Here is a 23766-nt window from a genome sequence, read left to right on the forward strand (position 1 = left end):
ACAGCACATGCAAAACATGTGCAAAACAACCTTCGGTTCTGATGCTAACACTCTGTGATGAGCCAGATCTGTGATTTTAGGTCACACTAGTGCCAAGAAACCAGAGGACTCTGAGAAAAGGGAGAGAACGAAACTAGGACTTGTAAAGCACTCTTCTCTTTAGCAGATGGATGTCTGTGAAATGCTAAGTGCCTTTTGAAAAACTTCTAGACTGTCCAAATTGTTAGGCAAATTTTATGTTCTTAAAAACTCCTACCTTGTACCTTACAGCTATTCAAAGTTTAGACGTTATGGATGCGTCAGCCCTTCTAAAACGTTTCTTATGTCCGTACTTCTACTTAGTAGTCTGATAGGATCCAACCATACATGTAAGTTCACAGTTAACATAGCAACCAACCAAGGTCATATGGAAAGATTTTCATGAAGTTAGATAGTATGTTCATTTCTTTTCACCTCCTTTTATTCCCAAGGTTGTTAATATTTCCCTTTTGCTACCCTCAAAATAGGCTTGTTGCTTGCTTTACCTTCTCTTTTTTTTTTTTAAAATGGGCTCACCAGTAACTAACACCCCAATTAGCTGAGTAACAGACAACTCAGTAAAAAATATATATATATCATACGTGAAAATTTCCTTTTAAGGGTGTGACTCAAAGCTCTCAATCAGCCCGTAAACAATTCTGATTTTCTGTATGTTTGAAGTATTCACATAATCCATAAATACAATATATTGGTCCCACTTTCCTTATTTTGTATAATCAAACAGTAATCAGTAAGAACAATGACTACTGAAGAATGGGACTTCTGAAGCTCTGAGGGCAAATTCTTCACCAGCATGCATATAAAAGTCACTGCAGAGAGTCTTTTCTTTCTTAAGTGCCCTTGAAACCCAGCAACTAAATTATATTCCAGGCCCCCAAACAAAGGTATAACAAAGGTTATATTTGTCTCACACTTAATTACATGCATTGCAAAAGGTAAATGGACAGTCATTTTTGTACCATATACAGAGAGTACAATCACTTATGAATTTTGATATTGCTGGCTCACTGATTCACAGAAAGTAGAAATGTATGCAAGAACCATGTCTAACAGCGATGGTGCTATGTAAACGCGCAGCCCAGCGGAGAACACTGCCTTCACTGTTCTGGGACTGAGCTCCACGCTCTGTCAGGCTATTCTTCTTTCTCACAGGGCTCTAGTGAGGCAGCTTATTTGTCCCTTCTCCTTTGTTGGTCAGAGTTGTTTCTTTCCAGGCCTTCTTCTTCTCTGAGTTTCCAAGAGAGTGTTAGCTTAAGGCCTCGCATTGACACCATCAGATATAATCAGAGAAATGAAAAATATCGTAGGAGAGAAAAGTGATATTTTAGCCAAGCAGCACAAGAGAAATATGCCACTTTCAAGCCCTGTTTTCCGTAGTTCCTAATGGAGCCCGCTCAGGACAGACGTCATCTTTGCTGGGGTGAGTAACAGCAACTTGTCCCTTCCATATAATAGAGGAATCATTGCCTCCTCTGCTCACTGATTCTAACTTTTGAATCAGGCCCAACACATAACCATTTTTCTTTATACCACATTTGAAACTGTGTTTGCCTTGCTGAGTGTGAGATCCACATTTCTTTTGTAACAGAATGTTGTCTTTTTCTTCAGTTGATTTCATTAGGATAAGCTTTTGGCAAATGCTGCTTCCTCATGCAATAGAGCTTGCAGTTTGAATGGACCTGGATACGTTTTATGATAAAGAATCTGGGGCTTCCCTGGTGGCGCAGTGGTTGAGAGTCTGCCTGCCGATGCAGGGGCACGGGTTCGTGCCCCAGTCCTGGAGGATCCCACATGCCGCGGAGCGGCTGGGCCCGTGAGCCATGGCCGCTGAGCCTGCGCGTCCGGAGCCTGTGCTCTGCAACGGGAGAGGCCACAACAGTGAGAGGCCCGCGTACCGCAAAAAAAAAAAAAAAAAGAATCTATCCTGCATTCATCCATTGCAGGCTGAAGAAGGAGATGTAGTTAGTGTCTGTTTCTCAAAGCAGAGAGAAAATACAGCTTTGAGGAAAAGACTGAGACTATTATATGGCTTCCCAATTTCATCTAGATATACCCTGAAGCTGGCACGTTGCAGTGGATTTCAACTATAGGTGGGAACTTCTGGATTTCCTTTGAGTTCAAAGGAGAAAATTAATGTTTAAAGAAAATAAGTTTACTCCCTGAGTATTAACTCCTCCCCCCAGAAAAAAAAGCCTCATTCATACGAGTCATGATGAGTACCTTTAGTAAAATCCTACTGAGGCATGCCATTAGGGCTGGGGTAACACATATCTAATCACAAGATGAAAAGTAAATTTTTAAAAATCACTATGAGCCGCTAGTTGTTTAGCCTGCAGGAGTTCATATGCAAGGTGGAACTCACTTGTCCTCTAAATTTTCTACACACTTCTGGCCGAGGTAGCTGGAGGGGAATTCAAAATTCTGGGGAGGAAGTTGACCAACAGTAGCCAATCTGGCGCCCTGTTCCTTTCTTCTCCAACAGTCCTTTCTTTATTTCCAGATCTTGCAAACAGACAGTCAAGATCGCTAGGAGTGTTACTCCAGTAACAGATGCACTGTTACATTAAGCCATTAGTAGGGCAAATCACAGATGTTGTTTTCTTTTCAGATGTTACTATAATTACTCCTAACAACACCTACTGAATTTGCCATTTCATTGCCATTGGTGACTTTTTAAAAATTTATCAGATCATTCATTTCTTAAATTCTATTTATATGGATTTAAATTGTATTTCTACCTCAGAGGGTTCCAATTCCCTCCTCCAGTTGTTAGCATGTATCTTCCAAAGAAGGTAGCAGGATAACCTCACATATGGGTGGATTAATAGAAAGACTGAAGGTTGAAACCCACTGCTGAGTTTGCAATCAAACCATATTGCCCTTATGCTAAAAGATGGGCATTGTCATTTTGAGGCATATGGTGCTCATAAACCCAGTTGAAGGAGTCTGCCATTCTGAAAGGCAGAACTGAGAAAGGAACTTAGGCCAGCTGTCTGGTTTACAGATGGTGAACCTGGGACTCAGGAAAACAAAGTCTGAGTTACTGAGACAAAACAACAACCAAGGCTCATGGCTCTCAATTCGGTGTTGGTTATTCTACCATACTTGTTCTCCAAAATGGCCCTTGACATTCCAGAGAGGAATAAAAACCTCCTTCTTGACTCAAGAGTAAGCTAAGACAGGTTGGATTTCTGAGACTGGTTTTACCCACTTATTCCCTCTCCGAAAAATAAGACTTTGTCAGACATCCCTCCACCCTTGAACCTAGGGAGCTCTACCTCCATTGCTGATTAAATATCACTGATTTCTCCCTTTCAGTGGCATCGTTTTAAAATTTTCTTTCAAAAGTTTCAAGCGTCTGGAGCCTTTTCTCCTTCTTTTAGTTCTCTATAAAATACAATTATATTAAGATTGAGCAAATGAGTAGTAACAGTAGCAGTGGGGTGGCTTAGTAGAAAAACAATAGTCATCGAAATTAGAATCGAATCACTGTTCTACTTCTTGTGTGACCTTAGATAAGTTACTTAGCTCCTCAAACCTCGCATCGAGAGTGTGTATGTGTGTGTGTATAATCACCTAGTACAATGCAATGACTGGCTCACACAGGCATTTTATAATTATTAGTCATTACTGTTAATTGGAACCAGAAGAGAGGGAATAGTAACTGTCATGGCATTTATTAGTGTTATATAATGTCTTCATGTGTGGAAGAAAGAAGGAGAGTCTCATTCTCTGCTTTTGGGATTAATGATCACTGGCTTCTGTTACGAGCAGTCAAGAGCCTTGCAGATAGTAAGCCACCCGGAAATGACCTGAATTATTGGGCCTGGGGGAGGACTTCTATCCCTCACCCGAAGTTACTCTGATGTGGTGTGGTATCAATTTGAACTCACTAGATTGAAGAAGCAACACAGGAATGCAAGAATACCTGGTTTCTTTGCTGTATCTACCTGTTTCAATAAAACTACCAGATCCCTGCAATTACTATCAAACTTGATGGCGAAATTTTCACATACGTGCCACCGTATATTCTCCACCTCTTTCCCCCAACCCCAAGTACAACCCAGAGCAGTGATTCTCTAGATGTTGTTTCTGCCCAGATCATTTCAGCATTACTCAGGAGTTCATTAAAAATGCCATCTCTCAGGCTCTACCCCAGACTTGCTGAGTCAGAAACTTGGGAAGACTCAAATCCGAGTTCTTAAGAAGCCTCTAGGTGATTCTGATATTGACCAGAGTTAGAGAAACATGACCTGGAGAACCTGCCCAGGTGCTTTAGGTACGTCAGTGTTTCTCAAAGTGAGGAGTAGGTACCAGGACAGGACTCAGAATTATCTGAGATAGGAACAAGATGACTTTAGGTCACTCTCTGATGTGCCGTCGAACAGCTGAATCCCATAGTGAAAGTTTTCCCTGTCTTCTCTGTCAATCCTTAAATCTCAGTTTGATGTTGACAGGCCTTTACTACCTCTCTAACCATTGCTAATCTCTTTTGTCAACAAAGAGAAGGATGCAAAGCCAACGTAGGGAGCAGCAGAGTCTAACTAAAATTTAGTGATATTTTGGTTGGTTTGTATCTACTTCTATGAATGTCTTCTACTTAAGGCACATGATAATTGTTTTACACTTAGGTGGTGATAAAAAGTTTCCTTTATAAATGTTTAGTCTATTTAAAGAAAAGGTTTAGAAAACAATGACATATTTGGTGTGTGGATATGGCAAAAAACCGGGATGTGGGCGTGAGTGCATTCGGAGAAACACTGGTGTACTGAAAAGAACTCAATTACACCAGTGCTTTAATTCCACTTGTGGCAATTATTAGCTATATAGTCTCCATTTTTTCATGTATCAAATGAGAATGGTGATGCTGACATCGTAGAAATGTTATGAGAACTTATGTATAGAAAATGCTTGCTGCAATCCTCAGAATGTGGTAGGTGCTTGCTACATACTTGTTCCCTCAAGCTTTATTTAGAAGCCAGTTTGCTGTGTAGCCTTCAGAATAGCGTTGCTTTCTGGGTTTCAGAGTCATTTACAAGACAACAAAGGAGACTTGATGATTTCAAAGGCCCCTTCTAGCTCTTAGCTAATAGGTATATACATGTACATTGTATATGTGTGTATGTATATATATACACATATATATAATAAATTCGGTATTCCTTACCTTTATATAAACATGGTGTAGGCCTAAGTAGCTGTATTCCACAGACATAAACCTTGAGTGCTTGGGAATAGTATTGAAACTATGGCTCGTGGATGAGCCATGTTGGAAAAATAAAATATCAAGTCATGAGGAATGTACAAGCTGATGTACATTTCAGAACTCAGAGGTAATTTCAGTGTATTTTATTATCATCTGTCAACCTTAAAGCAATACTGAGACTAGAAAACAGTCACAGAGGTTTCTGAAGAGAATGGTTGCTATGAGTTTGTCTAAATATATTCAGAGAAATTTGTTCCTACTTAATAACCCATGTTTTTCCTTCTGAATTGCTGATGCGTTCGCTTATGTGAAAGGCAGCTTGTCCTTTGCTGTCAGGTGAACTTGATAGAATAATAGAAAATTCTGAAAAATTCAATCATATCTTGTTGCTTCTCAAGGGAGTTTCTTGACTAGTTATTCTGTTGAAGGAGAAAACGAGATGACACTGTTTCTTTGGTGTTGTACAAAATGCTGACCAAGTTGAACAGCTCGGGTTCCAGGCAGCAGGTGCCACGTGGATTTTCCCTTCTCAGCATCCAGGGGTTGGTGCTGTTGGGATTTTGGGGATTTGGGGGCCCATTGGAAGGTGAATGAAATACCTAAGGGGTTACTACAGGATTGAACTATTAGGAAAGCAGACGTGGTAACCATTAGCTTTTTATTGCTTACAGCATTCCTGTCCATCAGGAGACCTAAAAATGAGGAAAAATGCTGAAATTAGCTTCTCTTAATCAGAATATAATAAAGCTTGCACTTTCTTTAATATAACTATTAAAGAGTCCCAGAAGGTTGATCTGCTCAAATATTGGCAATTCTGATGAAACACCCTAATGAGGTTATTCAACTTGATTCAGCTGTCACTTAATTGAAAATTAGTATGTAAGACACAGGGCATGAACTTGAACTCAGATGGACAAAGGTTCAAGTTACTATCTTCTCTTAAAGCCCTGGTCTCCTCATCTGTAAACTGAGGATAATATGTTTCTATTTCACAAGATTGTTCTTAGATTATTTTCACATCATCTCCTTGATTAATCAGAAGAGCTAACACTCAGTAAGCACTTACTTCCCGCCAGGTAGGTGCTCTTCCAAGGCTAGGATCATTTAAGCCTCAATAAATATCTGAAGTGGGTACAATTACTAGCTTCAGGTTAGGGACGTGGGAACAGGCCCCAGAGAGAACTCCACTAACTTGCCAAGCAACAGGTACTCTGGCTCCAGATGCCTCTTCTTTAAGGCTTAAAAACACTTGGCATTGCTTCATATGTCAGCGTTTCATATGAGTTGAACCATGTGAAATTATAGACACTTGACAGTTTTTACATGTATAAATAACCATTTCATGTGGTTCTGGCTAATAAACATTGAACGTGGGTAAACAGCTACAGTTGCTACTGCCAGTAACAATAGCAGTAATAATGTTGATTTTATCTTTGACTCTTTTTGTTAATATAAGGAATGTGGATGGCATTAGAGTATAAAGACCACTAGCTTGGCAATCAGGGACTGTGTAAGCGCTAGGTCTCAGTTTCCCCACTAGTAAAATAATGGGGTTGATCTTTTCCAGCTCTGATAGTCAATGGCAGAGCGTTAACAACTATTCATGGAAAAGGACCAGTGTTTTTTTGTTTTTTGTCCAATCCATGTTCAACCAATAACTAGTTCTACTATGAATGACAAGAACATAACTCATGTCATATGTAAGGCAAGTTTCCCAATCACATGTTCAGATATCTTAGTAGGGTTAAGTTGATGTACTCGTTTCTAAACATATATACTCAATTTCTGTGTTTAACTTGCTGTAAACCAGTAATCAACTGTCCATGGACTGTACTGAGTAACATTAGAAGTCTATAATGTATATAAATAAATTCTTAAAAGAGAATGTGGGTATGTCGGCGTGTGTGGGTGTGTGTTTCTGTCCCTTTAAAAATGTATTCTTTGGAGATGAGAAATGAATATCATAAAAATAGGGAATTTTATTTTATTTTTTTACATCTTTATTGGAGTATGATTGCTTTACAATGGTGTATTAGAAAATAGGGAATTTTAAAAAGGAAAGTCACAGATGTGTCATACACAGAACATCACTCAGGGCATTTGAATGAGACAGAGAAAAGACAGCAGATAGAGAAAAAGACGAGAGTTTGTACGTTTATTTTGAACAACTGTTCTTTATTTCACAATAATTACCCACCTTCTGTGTTGTCATGTTTGAAGCACTAGGAAATTAGAGATAAATGAGACATGGCCCCTATCCTCCAGGAGCTCACAGTCTAGCCAGAGATACCACAGATAAGCACATAAATGTTGACTAGGAGGGCTTCCCTGGTGGCGCAGTGGTTGAGAGTCCGCCTGCCGATGCAGGGGACACGGGTTCGTGCCCTGGCCCGGGAAGATCCCACATGCTGCGGAGCAGCTGGGCCCGTGAGCCATGGCCGCTGAGCCTGCGCGTCCGGAGCCTGTGCTCTGCAACGGGAGAGGCCACAACAGTGAGAGGCCTGTGTACGGCAAAAAAAAAAAAAAAAAAAAAAAAAAAAAATGTAGACTAGGAGATAATGCTCTAAAGGAAAACAAAGGATTTGGCTAGGGTATCAGAAAGGGCTTCACCCTTAAGGGGTAATTTCTTATATTTTGTTGTTTTGTTTTATTCTATTTTAAAAAAACTTTTTATTCATGTATAATTTATACACACACAGAGTACACTAACCTTGCATATACAGCTCAGTGAATTATAACAAGATGAACACTCCTGCTTAGTCAGTTGATCAAGAAGCCACCACTAGGTCAAGAAATAGAATGTTTTTACGAGCTTTCCTGAGGTCCTGATACGCCCTTTACCAATTATGGCCCTCTCCCTCTTCACAAGTGTAACCAAGATCCTGATTTCTAACATCAAGGATTAAATTTGCCTGTCCTTGAAATCTTATACGAATGGAATCACACTCATACACGCCTTTGTGTCTGGCTTTTTTGCTCAATGTGATGTCTACAATAGTGGTTCCCAAAATGTGCAGCAGTGCATCGCAAGGCACTGCAGGGTATTTGTAAATTTTACAGAAACATCATAATGCTCAACATCTGTCAGACAGTGAACAAAGTAATACTTCATGACAGTTCAGTTTCCACATTAAGTTGTACTACATTTCTTGGTGTCATAGCTTTGCAAACATTCAAAGGTAACATTCAAGCTGTAATTAAAAGCAAGTATGTACAGAAATCACTGTGGAACAGAAAATGAGGGTGGTAGTATCCAACATGATTCCAAGATTTGAGAAGCTGTGCAATGCCTAGCAGGAATACACATCCCTTTAGTACGTTACTGTGGTTATTTAAGGATGAAATTAAAATATTAGTTTTTTCTTTCAATTTATGTGTACTTTTTAACATGACTGCTAAGTTGTTAGGACATAAATATTTATTAAGTTGTGACATAACTACTTAATAATTGGGACTGTTATATTTTTCTTTTGGTGTAGTGGCACTTTAAAATTTTTTCTGAGACAATAATGACCTGAGAAAGTTTGGAAAAGTCTGGTCTATGAAATTCATTCGTACTGTTACGTGTAACAGTTATTTATTTCCATTTCTGTTTGGTTTTCTACTGTGTGAGCGCACAATTTATTTATATATTCTACTATTGATGGAAATTTGTGTTATTTCCAATTTGGAGCTATTATCAATAATGCTCCTATGAATAGTTTCAAACATAGCTTTTAGTACACATATGTGTGTTTCTGGTAGGTATATATTTAGGAGTGGAATTCCTTAGTCATAGGGTATGGCTATCTCAACTTTAGTAGATACTGCTAAGTAGTATTCTAAGGCAGTCATTCCAATTTACACTTCCACCAGGGTTGTATGAGAGTGTCAGTTGTTCCACATCCTACTAACCTTTACTATTTTTAGTATTTTAATACAAGTCAATTCTAGTGGGCACGGGCAGATCCAGATTCTGTGCTGCTTAAAGCTTAATTCATTTTGGGAGGTGTGAGCTAAGAAAAAGAATAGTAAATTATAAATCAAAGTTAAGAATGAATAATTATTGACTAGAAGAAAATAAATCCCAGCAGGTTATAAAATTTAAAAGACAAGAAATAACTCTAAATACCATTAAATCAAGAAAAATTGAGAAAAATCATATGAATTCACTACCCATCACACCCCCTACAATTTTCCATTTCTGCACTTTTTAGCTGTCTATTCTTGGATTACCCCTTCATAGGGTAACAATTTTACATTATCACTTTCTTTAGAGAAAATAGAAAGACAATTCAGCTTTTCTTATAATTTGATAAAAACTTTTTTTTAATACAGGTAGTTTAGAAAAGTGTATTTAAGTTCAAAAATTTGTCAAATTTGGGGAATCACTATAGATTTTTTTAAAAATGAACTGCAATTTTTTAGGATGTTTCAGGTTGTAGAGTAGGTAGTCTTTTTCTTCTTTCTTTCTTTTTTTTTTTTTTTGGCTGTGTTGGGTCTTCGTTGCTGCGCACAGGCTTTCTCTTGTTGCAGTGAGCGTGGGCCACTCTGTTGCCGTGCGCAGGCTTCTCATTGCGGCGGCTTCTCATTTTGGAGCACGGGCTCTAGGTGCGCGGGCTTCAGTAGTTGTGGCCCACGGGCTTAGCTGCTCCATGGCATGTGGGATCTTCCCGGGCCAGGGATCGAACCTGTGTCCCCTGCATTGGCAGGCAGATTCTTAACCACTGCACCACCAGGGAAGTCCCTAGGTAGTCTTAAATATTCTTTGAATTGGTGAAACTTAGCTTCTTTGTCATCCATGTCCTGGTTGTGGTGATTTATTATGTATTGAATTAGATCTTCCCCTTTGTTTAGTATTGCTATTGAAATCAGCACAGCAGAAATAGTTTATACCTGGAAGCCATTCCTACCCTAGAACAGCTAGCAATCAATTAACTGTACCTGGGGGTTACCACAAGCCACATAAAAATATACCACTAAATCCAAACTAGAGGTACCGTCAACTTAACCACATCTCACATACACCCACAGCTACTTCTGTTGAAGTGATCATATGACTTTTCTTCTGCCCCATCCCCCCATTAATATGTTGAAATAGTCCAGTTTCTTTTCTAGCTTAAAATGACCCTTGCATTCCTTTGCAACCTGGTCATGATGTATTATCCTTCTTATAAATCTCTAGGTTTTGTTTGGGAATATTTGGTTTAAGATTATGATTTCTATGTTCATAAAAGATTGGCCAGTAATATTTACTTTTTTCCAACTTTCTTGAGGTACAATTAACAAATAAAATTGTAAGATACTTAAAGTTTACATCGTGATGATTTGATGTACAAATACATTGTGAAGGGATTCCTCCTATCTGGTTAATTAATATCTACATCACTTTACTTACTCATTTTACTTAGATGAGAACATTTATGTTCTCCTCTCTTAGCAAATTTCAATTATACAATACAGTGTTATCAACTATAGTCACTATTTTTACACTAGATCCTCAGACCTTATTGATCTAATAGCTGAAAGTTTATACAATTTTACCCACCTCTCCCTATTTTGCCTACCACCTAGGCTCTAGCAACCACATTTTTACTGTCCGTTTCTGACTTTGAGGGGCTTTTTTTCAAGATTTCTCATGTAAATGATAACATGCAGTATTTGTATATATTTCTTGGTCTGGCTTATTTCATTTAGCCTAATGGCCTCAAGGTCCATCCATATTGTCATAGATTGGAGGCTGTCCTTCTTTCTAATGCTGAATAACATCCTATTGAATATGTATACAACACATTTTCTGTATACATTTATCTTTTTTTTTTTAACATCTTTATTGGAGTATAATTGCTTTACAGAGGACGCGGGGAGGGGGAAGGGTAAGCTGGGGCGAAGTGAGAGAGTGGCATGAACTTATATATAGTACCAAATGTAAAATAGATAGCTAGTGGGAAGCAGCCACATAGCACAGGGAGATCAGCTCGGGGCTTTGTGACCACCTAGAGGGGTGGGATAGGGAGGGTGGGGGGGAGATGTAAAAGGGAGGGGATATGGGGATATACGTATGCATATAGCTGATTCATTTTGTTATACATTTATCTTTTAAGGGGCACATAAGTGGTTTCCATATCTTAGCTTTTGTGAACAACGCTGCAGTAACCATGGGAATGCAGATATCTCTCTGAGATTCTGTTTTCATTTCCGTTGGATATATACCCAGAAGTGGGATTGCTGGATCATATAGTAATTCTATTTTAGATTTTTTGAGAAATTGCCATACTGTTTTCCATAGTGGCTGCACCAATTTACATTCCCACCAACAGTGCACAAGAGTTCCCTTTTCTCCACATCCTCCTCAAAACTTATCTCTTGTCTTCTTGATTATAGCTATTTTAACAGGTGTGAGGTAATAACCCATTGTGGTTTTAATTTGCATTTCGTTGACAATTAGTGATGTTGAGCACCTTTTCATATACCTGTTGGCCATTTGTATGTTTTCTTTGACAAATGTCTATTCAGTTCCTTTGCCCATTTTTTAAATAAAATTGTTTTTATTTTTGCTATTGAGTTATATGTATGAGTTCTTTATACATTTTGAATATTAACCCCCTTAGCAGATAAATAATTTGCAAATATTTCCTCCCATTCGGTAGGATGCCTTTTGTTTTGTTGATGGTTTCTTTTGCTGTGCAGAAGGTTTTCAGTTTGAGGTAGTCCCGATTGTTTTTGCTTTTGTTACCTTTGCTTTTTTGGTGTCTAATCCAAAAATCATTGCCAAGACCAATAAAAGGAAGATTTTTTTTTCCTATGCTTTCTTCCAGGAGTTTTATGGTTTCAGGCTTTATGTTCAAGTCTTTAATCCACTTTGAGTTTATTTTTGTGTATGGTGGAAGATAGGGATCCAGTTTCATTCTTTTGCATGTGGCTGTGCAGTTTTCCCAGGACCGTTTATTGAAGAGATTATCCTTTACCCATTGTATATTCTTGGCTTCTTTGTCATAAATTAATTGCTCATATACACATGGGTGTATTTCTGGGCTCTCTATTCTGTTCCATTGACATATGTGTCTGTTTTTATGCCAAAATTATACTGTTTTGATTATTACAGCTTTGTAATACAGTGTGAAATCAGGAAGTATGATGCCCCAGCTTTGCCTTCTTTCTCAGAATTGCTTTGGCTATTCACATCTTTGTAATTCCATACACATTTTAGAATTTTTAAAAATGCCTGTGATAAATGCCATTGGAATTTTGATAGGATTGCATTGAATCAGTAGATCACTTGGATTAGTATGGACATTTCAACAATATTCTTCCAATCCATGAACACGGAATATCTTTATTTTTATTGAAGTATAGTTGATGTACAATATTGTATGTTTCAGTTGTACAGTATAGTGATTCACAATTTTTAAAGGTTATATTCTAGTTATGGTTATTATAAACTATTGGCTATATTCCCTGTGTTGTACAATATATCCTTGTAGCTTATTTATTTTATTTATAGCAGTTTGTACCTATTAATACCCTATACCTGTCTCTTGTGATTTAATGACTATCTTTAGTGTTATGTTTGGATTCCTTTTTCTTTTTTTGTGTGTATCTATTATAGATTTTTGCTTTGTGGTTACCATGATGTTTATATATAGCAGTGTGTGTGTGTGTGTGTGTGTCTGTGTCTGTGTGTGTGTGTGAGAGAGAGATTCTTTAAAATTGCTGATCTCTTAATTTCAAATGCATTTTAACAATCTAGCATTTGTACTCTCCTCCCCTCACAATTACAGTTTTGACATATTTTACATTTAATTGCTTTGTGTATCCTTTTGTATATCCTTATTGTGGATATAGATGATTTTACTACTTTTTTGACCTTCCTACTAGCTTTGTGCATGATGATTTCCTACCTTTACTGTATGTTTGCCTTTATCGATGAGATTTTCCTTTTGTAATTTTCATGTTTCTAGTTGTGACCTTTTCTTTTTCACATAGAGAAGTTCCTTTAACATTTCTTATAAAGCTGGTTTTGTGGTGCTAAACTCTTAAATTTTGCTTGTCTGTAAAACTTTTCATCTCTCCATCAAATTGGAATGAGGGCCTTGCTGTGTAGAGTATTCTTGGTTGTAGGTTTTGCCCTTTCATCACCTTAAATGTATCATGCCACTCCCTTCTGAACTACAGTTTCTGCTGGAAAGTCAGCTGACAGCCTTATGGGAGTTCCCTTGTATGTAACGTCTTGCATTTTTCCCTTGCTGCTTTTAATATTATCTTGTTATCTTTATTTTTTGCCATTTTAATTACAATGTGTCTTGGCGTGTTCCTCTCTCGGTTAATCCTGTATGGGACTCACTTTGCTTCTTGGACTTGGATGTCTGTTTCCATTCCCAGGTTATGGAAGTTTTCATCTATATCTTCAATTATGTTCTCAGTCCCTTCCTCTCTCTATTCTCCTTCTGGGACCCCTGTAAATATGTGAATATTAATGTGATTGATGTTGCCCCAGAGGTCTCTTAAGCCGTCCTCATTTCTTTTCATTCTTTCTTTTTCCTGTTCAGCATTAGTGATTTCTGCTACTCTGTCTTCCAGCTTACTGATCCATTCCTCTGTATCATTTAGTCTACTGTTGATTCCTTCTAGTATAATTTTCATTTAAGTTATTGTACTCTTCATCTCTGTTTGGTTGTTCTTTATATTTTCTAACTCTTTGTTAAAAACTTCTAACTTCTCTGCATCCAGCCCACGTTCTGGGGCTGGTGCCTGCCCACTGTTGGGTGGAGCTGTGTCCCAGCATCTCTGGCTGGAGGGCCTTGAGGGTTCCGTGTCTAGTGTCTCTGCACTGTTGTGTGGGTCTGGGTCCTGGGTCCTCTGGTGGGCAGGGCCATGTCCAGGGGCAGCTCTGGGCTCAGGGGTTCTTAAGGCAGCCTGTCTGCAGGTGGGTGGGACTGGGTCCCCATCTAGTTAGTTGCTTGCCTTGAGACTTTCCAGCACTGGTGACTACAGACTGTTGGGCCAGGGTGGGGCTGGGTCCTGGGGCTAATAAGCTAGAGGAAGAATTCCAAATGACACTTGCCAGCACTAGGGTCCGTGTGATAGAAGGAGCTCCCAAAACTGGCTGCTGCCAGTGTCCATGTCCCCAGGGTGAGCTGCAGTTGCCTCCTGACTCTTCAGGACACTCTCCAAGGTCAACAGGTAGGTCTGACCCAGGCTCCTATCAAATTACTGCTTCCACCCTTGGTCCCAGAGCATATTGTGTGTACCCTTTGAAAGTGAAATGTCTGTTTCCCCCAGCCTTCTGGAACTCCTGAAGGTAAGCACCACTGGTCTTCAAAGCCAAATGCTCTGGGAGCTCATCTTCCCGGTACAGGACCCCTGTGCTGGGGAGCCTTATGTCATGCTGAGACCCCTTACTCCTGTTCTCCTGTCTGTGGGTCATCCACCTGGGGGTGTGGGTCTTGACTATACCACCACTGCACTCCTCCTACACATCTCATTGTGGTTCCTTCTATATATCCTTAGTTGTAGAAGATCTTTTCTGGTAGCTTCTCATCTTTTTCATTGATAGTTGTTCTGAAAATAGTTGTAATTTTGGTGTTCCCATGAGAGGAGGTGAACGGAGGTTCTTTATACTCCACCATCTTGGAAACTCAGTATATCAGTCTTTGTCTTTTGATTGGAGATTTTAGTCCATACACTTAAATTATTGATAGGTATGGACTTACTATTGCTATTTTCTTGTTTTCTGACATTTTTGTAATTCCTTTTTTCCTGTCTACTTTTCTTACTCTTTTTTTGTGCTTTGATAATTTGCTGAAATGGTATGCATAGATTTCTTTCTCTTTATATTTTGTGTATCTACTATAGGTTTTTGCTTTGTGGATACTGTGATGCTTACATGAAAGAGCTTGTATTTATAATAATCTTTGTATTCTTCAGCTCTGTGATTTCTGTTTAGTACTTCCTTATATATTCTGTTTCTTTGTTGATATTCTCACTTTGTTCGTACATTTATTCTTGACCTCAGTGAGCATTTTTTGACTGTTACTTTGAACTCTTTATCAGGTAAATCCCTTATCTCCTTTTCATTCATTAAGATCTGTTTCTGGAGTTTTATCTTGTTCTTTCATTTGGATCATATTTCTCTGTTTCTTCATTTTCCTTGTCTCTGTTTCAGTTTCTGCACCCTAGATAAAATAACCACGTCTCCTAGTCTTGATGGAGCGGTCTTGTTTAGGAGATGAATGGTCAGTCAGCCCAGCCCAAGCTTTTGGTCGTTACTCAAACCTTTGTAATTGTCCAAGCCTCATTCTTTATTCTTAGTGGCTCCCGGTAGTTGAGGGTCTGCCAGGACCAGTGCATGTCCCAAAAGGGAGGATCACAGTATTGACTGAAAAGAAAATCACAACCTAAAATTTAAGAATTACATTTTATTACTGAAGTCTTTAGCCTGGGAGACAGCCTCTCAGCTAGCTCTGAGAAACTGCTCTGAAGAAGTAGGGAGGAGCCAGAATATATATGTAAACTTTTCTTCTGGGAAAACATCTTGTCAAGCATAGAAAGATTACTGCTAATCACAAAGAAGAGACATCTCAAGTTAATTGTTTTACTGCTTTTCTATGTATGGCTGGATATAAGAATCTGGGGTCATTTTAAATTTTTCCTTAGATAGGCATCTTAACTATCTAGGGCCAGTATCCTATTTTTAACCATCCTGAATTCCCCCTCAGAGCTTACTTTTGGGGGCAGCTGTAGTGGCTGATAGCTTGATGGGGCCAACATTGTCATTTACTGAAGTGGCAGGTGACATTCTTCGTCCACAACAGGGAACAGCTAGATACAGGCTGATGGATCCTCAGGCAGCAGCTGGGAGAGTATGTAGTTAGGACCCTGCTAGGGAGAAACTTGGAGATGGTCTTTTTTGCCTGCTTTTTTTTTTTTTTTTTTTTTTTAAACATGTGCTGGGTCTGGGTGTATAACTGTGCGTACTACTCCTGAGCCTGTTAATGACTGCTTCTTTGTTTGCTACAGTCCTGTGGGACTTTTGAATGCAAACACCCTTGGCTCTCTGAGCCACGTGATGAGGGGCCCAGCCCTTGGGTGTCTTCACAAGAGTTGGGGTGCCAGACATGTGTGCCAGTACCTCCAGGGAGATAGAGGAAAATTGGAGCAAGCTAAAAGGTATCCACAGTCTTCCTTGTTCCCCAGAATGGGTCACAGTCAGACCCTAGATGTGTGCTAAATTAAAAGTGAGACCCTCGGGCAGCAGCTTTTAAAGTATGCAAATAGGCCTCTTTCAGGGAGAGACTGGGAAATAGATGTTTCTGTTTGCTCCCTCTGTACTGAGCCCTGGAAGGACAGCCAGGTAACTATTATGTCTTTGTTTACCATAGTCCAGTTGGACTTGTGAATATAAACCCCAGGGCCTCTCAGAGCCAGGCAGTCCTATGGGTTTGTCCCTTGGACAACAGCTACAACAGCAGGAGCACCAGAAATGTATATAAGCTTCCAGGGAGATATTGGCAGTTTGCAGGAGACTCAAGTGGGAAACTGAAGGTGGTATTGCTGGCTTCCCTGATCCAGGGGGGGAAGATTATAGTCAGCACCTAGAAACCTGACCTTCAGGCAACAGCTTTAAAGTATGCAAAAAGGCCTCTTTCAGGGAAAAAATTCTGTAGGAGATGGGAGTTTTCCGCCAGCTCCCTCTGTGTTGAGCGCTGGGGGATAGTCACCAGCCCCTTAGAAACTGTTTGCTTTGGTCTTATGGGCACAAGTCCCATTGGCTTTGAGAGCTAGGTGTTTTGCGGCCCCCCCCCTCAGGTGGGAGTCTTAAAAGTTGGGGCACTAGATGTGGGGTTCAAACCCTTCACTTCCCCGGGAGAAGCTGGGAGTTCTCTCCCAATTGTATGGGACTATGCCTGGGGTCAGGTTTATGACAAAATTGTGTCTCAACCTTTCCTACCCATTTTAATGTGGGTCATACGGGTATTTCCTCTTGTGCTTAATGTATAGGAGTCACTCAGCTAGTTTCTGGATTTCTTCCCGAGGGAATTGCTCCATTGTAAACCTATAGATCTGGTGTGCCCAGGGAAGGAGGTGAGTTCAGGAGGCTCCCATGTTGCCATCTTGGATCAGAAGTCCAATAATAATCTTCCATTTGTTTCTTTCATTTTATATAAGGTGTTCATCTGGGCCTGGTATCAAGGCTCTGCCAACCTCATAAATAAATTGGGAAGTGATCGCTATTTTTCTATTTTTTGGAACAGTTTTTATGAAATCAGTGTTATGTATTCCTTAGATTTTAGAAGAAATCACCAGGGAAGCCAGGGTCCCTAAATTTTCTTATGGGAATGTTTTAACTGCTGAGGTCAATTTCTTTAATAGCCATAGGACTATTCAGATTTCCTGTTTCTTCATGTGTCAATTGGTAGGTTTATTTTTTTAGGAATGTATCCATACCATCTAAATTCTTAATTTTATTGATATAAAGTTGTTCATAATATCTTCCAATGATTTTTTTTTGTCCGTTAAATCTTTAATGATATTCCTTAATTTCCTGTATATTATTGGGGTTTTTTGTGTTTTCTTTTTTTCTCTTGATTAGACTTTCCAGGGGTATATCAGTTTTGTTAGTTTTTCCTAAGTGCCACCTTTTGGATTTTTAAAATTCTATCTACTGTACACTTTAAAATTTTATTAACTTTCTTCAATTTAGATTCTTTGGGTTTCATTTGCTCTTTTCTTATTTCCTTGAGAAAGCTACTTGGATAATTGATTTTTAGTGTCTCCTCTTTTCTGGTATGTGCACTCAAGGCCACAATTTCTCTCTAAGCATGGCTTTATCTGTATCTCACAAATTTTCATACGCTATATTTCTTATTCAGTTCAAAATATTTTCTAAACCTCCATAATGATTTCTTCTTGTTCCATGGGTTATTTAGTAGTGTATTGCTTAGCTTTCAGATTTGGGGAAGTCTTCTCTAGTTATCTTTCTGTTATTTCTAGTTTATATTCATTGTGGTCTAAGAATATATTCTCTAGAAAAATGGTACAGATGAACCTATTTGCAGGGCAGGATAGAGATGCAGATGTAAGAAACAAACGTGTGGACATGGTGGGGGGTGAGGATGAATTGGGAGATTGGGATTGACACACTGTGCATGTGCACTTGCACGTGGGATTGACACACATGGCATGGGACTGCCATGTATAAAACAGATAGCTAGTAGGAACCTACTGTATAGCGCAGGGAGCTCAGCTCGGAGCTCTGTGGAGACCTAGACGGATGGGAGGCCGGGGGAGGGAGGTCCAAGAGGGAGGGGATATATATATACATATAGCTGATTCACTTCGTTGTGCAACAGAAACTAACACAACATTGTAAAGCAACTATACACCAATTTAAAACAATCCTTTGAAATTTGTTGAGACTTGCTTTATGGCCAGTGTGGGATCTATTTTGGTAAAATGTTCCACATACACTTGAAATTCTGTGCCAGATTAAAAGTATATGATCAAATACTCTTGTTCATAAGTTAATTGGATTAGTTCTTTCTCCCCTTCCCTTTAGCATGGTTATATTATTTATTTGAAATGCAGTTAGCTTCATTTGTTTTCAATTTGCTTTCACTTAGAAGTTTTCTTCCTTCCCATCCTTATCAATTTAATATTTTAATATGAAGAACATTAACATACTTCTAAAAATCAAAGCTATGGCACACAGGTATACTCAGAAAAGCGCCATTTCCTCCTGTATTCCTTCGGCCTATCTCCATCTAGGTAACTAACATTATTGTTTGGTAACTTCTTCCTGTGTTTTTTTAAAAGATAAGTAGATGTATATGTGTTATCTTATTGCCTCATCTTTCTTTTATGAAGGATAGCATGTGAGCTCTTTCACAATTTGCCTTTTTCATTTAACAATGTCTCCCAGAGATCACTCCACATCAGTTTACAGAGATCTTCCTCATTCTTTGTTTACAGATGGATAGTACTCTACTGAATATAGGGGCCATATATTCAATCAATCTCCCCGTGCTTAGACATTTAGGTAGTTTCCTAAAAATAATACTGTAATTAGTTGCTTTGTGCATATGTATTTTTGTACTACTGTGGGGTATATCTCCAGGACAAATTCCTAGAAGTGGGATTGCTATATTGAAAGATAGATGCCTACGTAATTTTATTAGCTGGTGCCAAATTCCCTTCAATAAGGGTTTTGCGTTCCTACCGTTTTGCATTCCTGCCAACAATGTATGAGAGTGTCTGTCTTTCCACAGCCATGGAAACAAAGTGTATTGTCAAGCTTTTGAGTTTTTTCCAATCTGATGAGTGAGATACAGTATTTCAGTGAGTTTTAACTTGCATTTATCTTCATATGAGTGAAGTTGAATATATTTTCATATGTTCAAGGCTCACATTTATAATTTTTTGTAAATTGCCTCTTCATGTCTTTTATCCATTTTCTATGGAATTATTAGTATTTATTTTTTCTTCAAGTGTTAAAAGTTTTTGTATAATATATTAACAATACTGGGCCTTTTTCTGTGATATCCACTGCAAACACTTTCTCTTAGCCTGTCATTTGTATTTTTACTTTGCTTATGGTGTTTTGTTTTGTTTTGTTGCCATGTATATTCAATTTATCAATTCTTTATAATCTGGAATTTTTTAGGCACAATTTTAAAAGTTTTCCTAAATACAGATTATAGAGTAATTCACCCATATTTTCTTCTAGTACTGGTACAGTTTTATTTCCTACATTTACTTTTCTGATCAATTTAGAGTGACATGAGGAGTGGATCCTTTTTTTTTTTTTCATTAAAAAAAATGGTCATCCATTTGTTCCAACATTATTCATTAAAAAGATCATCTTTTCCCCAATAAGTCTAGATAACACATTTATAATAGACTTCTATTCCATTGCAATTTGTCTCATCATGAGCCAGTGCTACACTGTTCTAATTATAGAGGCTTAGTAGTATTAACATCCAGAGGGCTAGACTCCGCCCCCCACCCATAGCTCTTCCTACCTACACTTGTATATTTATTTTTTCTTTCATAGCTTTATTGAGGCGTAACTGACAAATAAAATTATAAGATGTTTAAAGCATACAATGTGATGATTTGATATACATTCATGTGAACTTTAGGTTCAATATATCTAGCTTGGTAATAAAGTGTGTCAATATTTCTGTTGGGTTACATTAAATTTACAAACTAACATAGTGAAAATGAGATCTTGATTACGTTCAGGCATCCTAAGCAAGAACAGGATTATTTTTCCACTTGCTCATGTGTACTTTTATGTTTTTCATGAGAATTTGTACTTTTCTTCATATAAATTTTTGTTATCTCTTGTTACGTTGGTTCCTAAATATTTTATCTTCTTTCTTCTTTAATTTTTGAATTTCATATATTTTTTTATACAGCAGGTTCTATTGGTCATCAGTTTTATACACATCAGTGTATACATGTCAATCCCAATCTCCCAATTCATCACACCACAACCCTCATCGCCGCACAGCTTTCCCCCCTTGGTGTCCATACGTTTGTTCTCTACATCTGTGTCTCGATTTCTGTCCTAAAAACGGGTTAACCTGTACAATTATTCTAGGTTCCACATATATGCGTTAATATATGATACTTGTTTTCCTCTTTCTGACTTACTTCACTCTGTATGACAGTCTCTAGCTCCATCCCCGTCTCAACAAATGACCCAATTTCGTTCCTTTTTACGGCTGAATAATATTCCATTGTATACATGTACCACATCTTCTTTACCTATTCATGTCTTGATGGGTATTTAGGTTGCTTCCATGACCTGGATATTGTAAATAGTGCTGCAATGAACATTAGGATGCAGGTGTCTTTTTTTTTTTTTTTTTTTGCAGTACGCAGGCCTCTCACTGTTGTGGCCTCTCCTGTTGCAGAGCACAGGCTACAGATGCTCAGGCTCAGCGGCCATGGTTCATGGGCCCAGCCGCTCCGCGGCATGTGGGATCTTCCCGGACTGGGGCACGAACCCGTGTCCCCTGCATCGGCAGGCAGACTCTCAACCACTGCTCCACCAGGGAAGCCCTGCCTGTGTCTTTTTGAATTATGGTTTTCTCTGGGTATATGCCCAGTAGTGGGATTGCTGGGTAATATGGTAATTATATTTTTCGTTTTTTAAGGAACCTCCCTACTGTTCTCCACAGTAGCTGTATCAATTTACATTCCAACCAACAGTGCAAGAGGGATCCCTTTTCTCCACACCCTCTCCAGCCTTTGTTGTTTGTAGATTTTCTGATGATGCCCATTCTAACTGGTGTGAGGTGATACCTCATTGTAGTTTTGATTTGCATTTCTCTAATGATTAGTGATGTTGAGCAGCTTTTCATGTGCTTCTTGGCCATCTGTATGTCTTCTTTGGAGAAACGTCTTTTTAGGTATTCTGCCCATTTCTGGATTGGGTTTTTTGTTTTTTTACTATTGAGCTGCATGAGCTGTTTATATATTTTGGAGACTAATCGATTGTCCGTTGATTCATTTACAAATATTTTCTCCCATTCTGTAGGTTGTCTTTTCTTCTTGTTTATGGTTTCCTTTGCTGTGCAAAAGCTTTGAAGTTTCATTGGGTCCCATTTGTTTATTTTTGTTTTCATTTTCATTACTCTAGGAGGTGGATCAAAAAAGATCTTGCTGTGATTTATGTCAAAGAGTGTTCTTCCTACGTTTTCCTCTAAGAGTTTTACAGTGTCCAGTCTTACATTAGGTCACTAATCCATTTTGAGTTTTTGTGTATGGTGTTGGGGAGTGTTCTACTTTCACTCCTTTACATGTAGCTGTCCAGTTTTCTAGCACCACTTATTGAAGATACTGTCTTTTCTCCATTGTATACCCTTGCCTCCTTTGTCATAGATTAGTTGACCACAGGTGCGTGGGTTTATCTCTGGGCTTTCTATCTTGTTCCATTGATCTATGTTTCTGTTTTTCTGCCAGTACCATATTGTCTTCATTACTGTAGCTTTGTAGTATAGTCTGAAGTCAGGGAATATGATTCCTCCAGCTCCGTTTTGTTCCCTCAAGACTGCTTTGGCCTTTGTGTCTCCATACAAATTTTAAGTTTTTTGTTCTAGTTCTGTAAAAAAATGCCATTGGTAATTTGATAGGGATTGCATTGAATCTGTAAGTTGCTTTGGGTAGTATAGTCATTTTCACAATATTGATTCTTCCAATCCAAGAACATGGTATATCTCTCCATCTGTTTGTATCATCTTTAATTTCTTTCATCAGTGTTTTATAGTTTTCCGCATACAGGTCTTTTGTCTCCTTAGGTAGGTTTATTCTTAGGTATTTTATTCTTTTTTGTTGCAATGGTAATGGGCATGTTTCCTTAATTTCTCTTTCAGATATTTCATCGTTAGTGTATGGGAGTGCAAGAGATTTCTGTGCATTAATTTTGTATCCTGCAACTTTACCAAATTCATTGATTAGCTCTAGTAGTTTTCTGGTAGCATCTTTAAGATTCTCTAGGTATAGTATCATGTCATCTGCAAACAGTGACAGTTTCACTTCTTCTCTTCCAATTTGTATTCTTTTTATTTCTTTTACTTCTCTGACTGCTGTGGCTAGGACTTCCAAAACTATGTTGAATAATAGTGGTGAGAGTGGACATCCTTGTCTTGTCCCTGATCTTAGAGGAAATGCTTTCAGTTTTTCACCATTGAGAATGATGTTTGCTGTGGGTTTGTCATATATGGCCTTTATTATGTTGAGGTGGGTTCCTTCTGTGCCCACATTCCAGAGAGTTTTTACCATAAATGGGTGTTGAATTTTGTCAAAAGCTTTTTCTGCATCAATTGAGATGATCATATGGTCTTAATTCTTCAGTTTGTTAATATGGTGTATCACATTGATTGATTTGCATATATTGAAGAATACTTGCATTCCTGGGATAAATCCCACGTCATCATGGTGTATGATCCTTTTAATGTGTTGTTGGATTCTGCTTGCTAGTATTTTGTTGAGGATTTTTGCATCTATATTCATCAGTGATATTGATCTGTAATTTTCTTTTTTTGTAGTATCTTTGTCTGGTTTTGGTATCAGGGTGATGGTGACCTCAGAATGAGTTTGGGAGTGTTCCTTCCTGTGCAGTTTTTTGGAAGAGTTTGAGAAGGATGGGTGTTAGCTCTTCTCTAAATGTTTGACAGAATTCACCTGTGAAGCCATCTGGTCCTGGACTTTTGTTTGTTGGAAGATTTTTAATCACAGTTTCAATTTCATTACTTGTGATTGGTCTGTTCATATTTTCTATTTCTTCCTGGTTCAGTCTTAGAAGGTTCTACCTTTCTAAGAATTTGTTCATTTCTTCCAGATTCTCTATTTTATTGGCATAGAGTTGCTTGTAATAGTCTTTTAGGATGCTTTGTATTTCTGAGGTGTCTGTTGTAACTTCTCCTTTTTCATTTCTAATTTTATTGATTTGAGTCCTCTCCCTCTTTTTTTTTGATGAGTCTGGCTAATGGTTTATCAATTTTGTTTATATTCTCAAAGAACCAGCTTTTAGT

At 38.4% G+C, this 23766-nt stretch overlaps 1 protein-coding gene across 3 annotated transcripts in view; it reads left to right on the top strand.

The window, feature by feature from the left end:
- The window catches only part of ATP10B (ATPase phospholipid transporting 10B (putative)), a 310749-nt gene that overhangs the window by 12052 nt on the left and 274931 nt on the right, over positions 1-23766 (top strand). The window contains exon 1 of one of the 3 annotated variants that reach the window (XM_033432029.2): positions 632-1459. The exons of the other annotated variants lie outside the window; for them this stretch is intronic. Coding sequence (XP_033287920.1) covers positions 1423-1459 — 37 coding nt within the window. The 5' untranslated portion in view covers positions 632-1422. Of the gene's footprint in view, positions 1-631; positions 1460-23766 lie in introns of those variants that run through there. 3 annotated transcript variants of the gene reach the window in all.

Source organism: Orcinus orca, chromosome 3, assembly GCF_937001465.1.
Source record: "Orcinus orca chromosome 3, mOrcOrc1.1, whole genome shotgun sequence".
NCBI classification, from domain to species: Eukaryota; Metazoa; Chordata; class Mammalia; order Artiodactyla; family Delphinidae; genus Orcinus; species Orcinus orca.